The sequence below is a fragment of the Cynara cardunculus genome (genome assembly GCF_001531365.2).
Source record: "Cynara cardunculus var. scolymus isolate 2C chromosome LG 4, CcrdV1, whole genome shotgun sequence".
Taxonomy (NCBI): Eukaryota; Viridiplantae; Streptophyta; class Magnoliopsida; order Asterales; family Asteraceae; genus Cynara; species Cynara cardunculus.
Window position 1 is genome coordinate 14,687,345 of NC_037531.1, and position 7,801 is coordinate 14,695,145.

The 7,801-nt window shown below is 35.5% G+C and overlaps 1 protein-coding gene across 2 annotated transcripts; it reads right to left on the reverse strand.

Moving 5' to 3' along the window:
• Nucleotides 1-839: 839 nt before the first annotated feature.
• LOC112510754 (DPH4 homolog) lies at nucleotides 840-7,607 on the reverse strand. 2 transcript variants are annotated; one of them, XM_025116077.1, is made up of 3 exons: nucleotides 7,407-7,607; nucleotides 2,468-2,729; nucleotides 840-1,497 (listed from the first exon to the last, which is right to left on the reverse strand). In XM_025116077.1, exons 2-3 carry the CDS (start codon nucleotides 2,708-2,710, stop codon nucleotides 1,216-1,218), a joined length of 525 nt encoding a protein of 174 aa, XP_024971845.1. In that variant the 5' UTR covers nucleotides 2,711-2,729; nucleotides 7,407-7,607; the 3' UTR covers nucleotides 840-1,215. The 2 variants fall into 2 exon arrangements, with proteins under 2 accessions (XP_024971845.1, XP_024971846.1); XM_025116078.1 differs by lacking the exon at nucleotides 7,407-7,607 and adding an exon at nucleotides 4,566-4,828.
• Between the last annotated feature and the right edge of the window lie 194 nt (nucleotides 7,608-7,801).

The window sequence follows — 7,801 nt, forward strand, 5'->3', positions numbered from 1 at the left end:
ATGATAAGGTGGATTCATATATCAAAGGTAATATTGATTCTTATTAATTTGATATATAAATATAATCATCGATTCATTTAGCTAACTTCAGTAATTTTAAAAAAGATTATTGTCACCATGCAACGCATGGTGTCAAACACTAGTTAAATTAAAAAAAGAAAATAAAAGACCTCGAGAGCAAAGTCATTTTTGAAGATTGTGCAACATTAATAGGAAAATCATTCGAGTCATCTCCTACATTCCTGAAAAATCCTCCCCATATTCATATATACGACCATCCTTCACCAGTAGCAGGGCGTGCATCGGGCGGGTCACCACCCCTTGTCTATGCATTCCCAACACCCACGAATACGAGTAGAAACTCTGTAAGCGAAGTTTCTACTTATTAAGAACTTGTATTTATTTTTTTGATAAAAAAAGTTTGAAAGACCAAAATGCCCTTAAACGACTACCACGTGAGGACACTTTAACAACAATGATTACCAGACAGAAAATGGTATTCATGTGTGAATATTGAAGTAATGAAAATCAAGATTCCTCAAACCACAAGAACAATTTTGTAATTTATTTTAAAGAAAAAATGTTTTTTTCTTTTATCTCACAATTTAGAGGGGGGGTATAATAAGAATAATAATATAGAAAAATAAATAATATGTAGATTTTTAAAAAATAATATATTGCAATTTCTATAGAAAAGTGTAAGCCCCAAAGGTTTTTTTTCTCTAGAACTAAATTATGTAAACTAAACGAGGTCTTATTAGTTATGTACACAAAAAAGATTAGTCGGCTCGTATAACGGGTTGGATATCCAGGTTAATTAAAAAAAAGATTTCATTTTCAGATCCTAATACACACTATTTTGACAAGAGTTTGCTATTCATGACATATAGCAATTGACAAGAACTGCCACAAGTGAAGCTGCAAGTCAAGAAAACAGAACATTGCAATCAAGCACCAGAACCCTCATTCCATATTTACTTCATTCTAAACATATTAAGAACACGATAATTTCCGTCCGTCGCCCTCTCGGGATGATAACGGTTGAATACACTAGTCACGGCTACTTCCATTGTGCCAAAGTTTAATGAAAATGATGGATGCTTTCTCACGAATCATCTGAAAAATCTAACTGAACAGTCTTCGCTACTTTGTGCGGAGGACGTTCTTTAATCAAAGGCGCCAATACCCATATCAGGATTAGACCCATTTTTGACTTTAAGCTCGGGTATCTTTACGGATTATTAAACGGATTTTCAAAGAACAAGAACCACAAGGTAGGATGATCGATGCCAGGGGAGTATTATCGGGTGCTTGCAATGCGATCTTGTTACCTTCCGTCAGTAGTTGGAATCCCATCTCTCTTAATTCCGAAGAGTCGAGAGAGAAGTAATCACCACATCGACACTGATAAAAGAGCTCCACAACATCACCGCTAGCGTCCACCATCAGATCCTCTAACTCAACTTCATCCGCAGTTACCTCATCCTGTCTTGAAACCTAAAGAAACCAAACCAAACAAACCTAGTAAATTGTATGCAAGTAGGGTATGAGGGTAGGATGTAGGGTTGGCTGAACGTTCGGTAGGAAGTTCATTTATTTAATAAATGAACAAACATGAACACGTTTTTTTGTTCATTTAGTTAAATGAACGAACATGAACATTGGTCTCGTTCGTTCATTTATGTTCGTTTACGTTTGTTTATATATATATATATATATATATATATTTATATAGCATAACATTAATATGTAAAATCATTAATTAATTTAAATTTTAAAAATAAAATTCATCCCTTCTAAGTTATCCGGTTTTTTCAATTTGTTATGCGATTTTTAAATGAACGAAATGATGAGTGATGGTGGTTACTTATTGTTCATTTGTGTTTGTTCGTTTATGTTTGTTCATTTATGTCCGTTTAGCATCTTAACGAACGAACATAAACGAACACATTTTCTTAACAAACGAACATGAACACAAAATAATCCATTTGTCTACAATTCGTGTTGATTCATTTGTTCGATAAAGTTAGATGAACAAACACGAACAAGCCTTCGTTCAAGTTCGTTCGGTTCGTTTACAAGCCTAGTAGGATGTATGCACGAGAGAGGTTGTTTCCGTGAAGATTCCTGGCTTATAAAACCGAAAATGAATTAAAGAGTGTTTTTGGTATGCGGACTCGACTGGACGAGACTCGATGGGCGAGAGTGAGGTAAACGGGTGAAAGAATTCTGAAAGGTTTTAGGGTTTTAATTTGACATGGGGTAGTTTAGTAATTTACTAATCTTGTCTCATCTCCCTCATTTTTATTCCACCTATTTTGATAGGACAGAACATAGAAAGGTAATGTCCCAGACTAATGTCGATCAAAAGTGGGACAACAAGATTTGTACTGTACTTTACTGTCCTGTCCCGCATACCAAATACACCCAAAAGAAATAAGAGAGCAAGTTACATGTGTCTTGAAACCTGAAGCTCCCTGTCATATAATGTCCGTGACTTCACATCTCCTAAGATTTCCCAAGCCGTCTGGATCTCAAGAAATCTAACTCTTGGATCGTTGTGATCAGAACTTATCTTGTGCAATTTATCTGGATGGGAACATAGGAGAGCAGATCTATAGCTCGTTCGGACTTCTTCCTGGCTTGCATCTTCTTTCACACCCAGAACGTCGTAGTGAGTTTGGCGGAGTGCATTGTTAGCTAATTGCATGATCAAATTCTTCAAAATCCTGCAAATACATCCAAGCAGTATGACCAAATGACTTCCATAGCTTGTGACAACAACAAAAAAAGCTTCACATTTCGATTTCATAAAAGGAGCCAAAGGGGACATAGATTATACGTGACCAAAGTTTTAGAAAAGCAGAATCGATCTTCGAGGCACAAATATATATATATATATATATGTGTGTGTGTGTGTGTGTGCATGTATGTATACACACACACACACACACACATAGGTGGAGATTCAAACAAGAACACTTCCATTTTACAAAAACACAAGAACATTCTTATCACATGTGATAACTCACATGAGGACCTGGTGGTGTGCGAACCACTTGTCCCGCTACCTAGGTTGCGCCAAAAGTCATCCGCATCTCTGATTTAGTATCACATGTGATGACAACTCTGGACAGGCGGTGGAAACTACTAAGCTGGAATACGGTAGGGTTAGAGGGAATTCCGGTGTTATAGTATCATATAGAGAACACCCTTATCACATAATGTGAGGAGGATTAGTGGTGTGCAGGAGACTTAGCCTGCAACCTAGGTCTCGCTAAAGGTCATCCGCGTCTCTGATTTAGTATCACATTGGATTATATGTGATAGACTATAGTATCACATGTGATTGACTATAGTAAATGGTATTCTCGTTTGAACCCTTCCTTTATATTCTACACAATATATTTATACCCATCTGCATTCCACTACTTATACACATAAAATATATGCAATACACACACACACTAGATACAATATATATATATATATATCATACTAAATTACTAAAAAAATCTGCAACACTTTTTTCAATCACGAAATATAGATATAGTAACAAAGAAAAAAATATTGATATGACAATGACACGTAGTAGAGACTAAATATAAAAGAAGTGTATTCGGTATATACATATACATAATACTATGGAACCGGAGAAGAATCAAAGAAGAAAATGCAAAGAAAATGCGAGAAAACCGGAACTCGGACGAGTAGCAGATAGAGCTTAGGAGAACCAGAGAAGAACAAGGGTTTCAAAAAAGAAATCGAGAAGGTTTCAGCCATTCTTTTAAATAACTTAGCCTCTAAAGTGAGACGTATGCCTCTCCAAAGCCTCACGTCACCGGCTCAAGTTTCCCCCAGGCCACTGGAGGGTTTGTTTGGCTATTAACTTCAAGGCCCCATGGAATTAGTCGAGGTGTGTGCAAGCTGGTCCAAACACCCATGATTACCAAGACTAACTAAGCATGCTAGAACCCTATGGGGTTCACAAATGAATCCCTATTTGATCTTACGGAATCCCTCATGTCCCCACATTAATCTAGATCCATTACTGCCTCACCCAATCGTTCCTTTGGTAACGTTATAGCCTTGAAATTACTTATTCCAAATGTCTACATTGGAGGCAACTAAACCATCTCAAGCAATTCCCGCATTCTCCTTGACCAATTACACCCCAACCTTATAATGAAATCCCACCATCCTCCTTATCTCTTGAAAACATACATCATTTGGTGATCACATTCAGATATATGCTAAATGGGATCTGATTAGTAGTGATTAGTTCATCCGGGCATTGAGCCATCGAGGCATGAATCAGTAGTGACATGAGTGCATTTGTCATGGGATCTGATACCATGTAAAAATCAATTGATGCATTCATTCAAATAAGGTTGGTCATAAGAAGCTTCTCCGTTAGGCCATCCACATGGTGTACTAATCATTTAGACTCCAAACATTCCAATATTTCGGAACCAATAACCTCGGGTTTCAAATTTTAGATTAAGCTCACCCTTACAAAAACAATTTCACAAAATTTGTAGCATCATTTAAAGTCAGAGAAGTACCAGTGAGAAAGGGCCAAACAAAACCAGAAGGCCGTGTCTGATGCTCCGAGCCGGAGGTGAGAGCAACCATAGTCTCTTCATGAGTTTAGGCTTGCGCTGACGTAGGGGCTGTCTGGTAGAGTGTAAATGATTTGGTGCAAAATAATTAAGTGGCCAGAACGATTGAAGATGTATTATGATTTAGTGCAGAAGAAAAAATGGCTGTTTGACAAGTGTTCCAAATGACAAAATTACGATTTCAACCAATATGATTGTTTGACAAGTGTTCAAAATTGATAAATTACTTTACAAATATAAATTTAAAAAAATATAAATTACCATATATCACATTGCAAATATAAATTACTTGTTCAAAACAACAAATCATATCAATCCAAACAAATATAAAAAGGCGTTCAAGTCCTAAACATTCATTGTCATGAGAGTCTCACCACGTTCCATCCATGTTTTCTTAATTTGAAAACATTTAACAATAATGTGTATGCATCTTAAATTAAAGATACATGAAAATATTTAGAATGCAAAACTTAGCTTGTATCAGAAAGCGAATGCCTTGAACCGAGCCTGAACAATGCTATCCTAATGTATATAATGTAGAAAAATTAACCAATGCGATTAGCTATTGCTTCCCTGCTAGACAGCCACAGAACAGAGCAGATTTCTGCACAGAATGGTGCAGAAAGCAGAACTAACGTGCAACAGGTATTTGCAAATGCAGATGCAAGTTGCAACAGACAATGAAGAAGACACACACAAAGTGAATGCAAAAACAGGTAGTGCAAACTATTTTACTCTGATGGAAGCTACATATGCAATGCATTAAGAAAACATAAACTTGAACTAATATAACTTGCAACAAATCACATGTTTCACAAATAAGTTGTACAAAGAAAGTTCTTGATGAGACATACATATAAATATATGTAAAACAAGTGAAAGAACAAAAAAGGGATATTTGACAGATTTGTGAGGCTGTGGAATTTCAACAATATCTCACTCATCCAAGCTTTGTTTAAGGCGATTCAATATTTTTTAGAAAGCCAACAGACGGGCTTACAACTTTCATGTTTTGAGTTTTCGCAAATACGAGCTGCATCGAAGTCGAAATTAGCAGTGAAGTCGAGAGAAGGGTGCTGGACAGCAGGTAATCAAAAGAAAAAAAATATACTAAAAGGTTCTTAAACACATATATAAACTATAGAAATATAGAACAAAACATCTAAAATCCTGCAACTAGAATATCAATGACAGCACCAAGAGCATTGGGTTCTATTTTCAAATAGCAGACCCATTTGTCTAGTAATCAAGTATGTTTCTTTCATTAGCATGTCATTCTCTCTTCTAATATCCTCTAAATGACCCCACTGCTACCACTATAGGCTTGATGGCAATTAAAGAACAAAATCTACTAGAATGAACAAGTTTATGGGAAGTTCCCAACCTCACATGAGAATATAGGCATACATAGTTTCAAAGAAATCTTGATCATAGTTTCAAAAAAAATCTCTCAAAACCCCCCTCCTAATTGACAAAGAAACAAAATCATGTGTGAGTTAAACCTACATAGATGACACAGATTAGATCAAACTCAATATCCATTCAAGAAAAATATTAGATTAGAACATAAAGATTCAAGAAAACACACACACACATTAAAATTTACACCTAGTATTCATCAAGTTTCAAATCCTTTTTACAAATGTCTTTGATGTAATCATTGTTTTCAAGTTTGGGGGTTTGAACTAAATAATAGAACAACAATTTCGCAATCCCCATCAAGAACCACAAACATAATCTTGAAATGACTCCACTTTCCTTTTCTAGACAAGATTTTGACCACAAATCTTTGAATCAATCAACCTAAATGTTCTTGATTCAAATAGAAAGATCCAAAGACAAAAGAATTTGGTGCTCAAATATGGTATTTTATTTAGTTATTACTGCACACATGAATTTGATCCACCCATGCCAAGTAAAATTCAATCATCGTACCATGAATAACAATGATGTGGAACACAGTTTCGGTGACTCATCATGGGTCATGATTTAACATGCTACAGGCACAACACATACTATAACCTAGTAAGTAAAAACTGCTACTCCAAGCATAAGACATTAGCCACAAATGTATTCTTATTAAAACCAAAGCCCATTACATCACGTTAAATCCTTGTTCATAAGCTTAGCATTAAAATTTCTACCTTGGATATAACCGAATGACCAGCATGAAAGCACTATAGTGATCAAAGCAGTTCACATTCTCAACAGATATTATCTAGAAGATTGTTTGTTTGTCTGCACTCTTTAAGTTCTTCAAAGGAAATGGATTAAGTACATTAAATGCATACATCAGCTCAGCCTAATACTAACGTTTCAGCTTAATACCTTATATATATGGTTCAGAATTATAGTTCTGCAATAACAGAAGGCCCATCCTGAACAATACATATAACAAGGAGAAAGACGATAAAGAAAAACAATATAAATCAAGAACCCACAAGATATCCAACTTCAAAAAACCCAATTGAAATCTAAAGATATCTGCTATTACAGATCAACAATCTTGTTAAGTGCAGTCAAATTAAGCAAGAAATAGAGATGAAAAACTTACCCTGAGGCAAAGTGAGCATCAAATGAAGAGAAGTATATGATTCTATTAAGAATACGATCCATTCGCACAATTGGAAAACGAAAGAACAAAACATAAATCGATCAAGTAATGAAATCAGCCGATTCTTTCAAGTAATCCATCATATCGCACACAATATAAAGCCAGAAAACAGAAAAACGAAACAAATGTAATGAATTTAGCATAAATCGATCAGTTCAACAAAATTATACCTTTTCGAGCAGCCCAGGGAGGAAGGACTTGAGCGATGAGGGAGAAAGGAGGAGGGCCGAGAGTGACGACGAACGAGGACCGATTTTAGTGGTAGCGGCGAGAGCCGGGACCGACGAGGGAGGAAGAGGGAGCGCGGTGAAACCTAATCGAGAAAAACAGGTGGTGTTGGGATTGCTTTGCAAGTTGTTACAAGGCAGAATGGTTTAATTCAGGGGAGTGCTGATGGCAACCCTATAGGGTGTTCGAATGTATTGGGAATTATAATTGATATAAGTCTCATATGTTAATGTCAAATAATAATATTTTATGTTTTATTATTATATATATATACACATATATATATATGTATATTTATTCAATTATAATTTTAAATTATATTATGTAATTATCATAT

Bases quoted from the DNA above. Each gene is read 5' to 3' on its own strand.
- LOC112510754 (XM_025116077.1), bottom strand. From the start codon at position 2,710: ATGCAATTAGCTAACAATGCACTCCGCCAAACTCACTACGACGTTCTG. The intron at 1,498-2,467 runs GTTTCAAGACAC...TGGTTTCTTTAG, and splicing joins TATATGACAGGGAGCTTCAG to GTTTCAAGACAGGATGAGGT.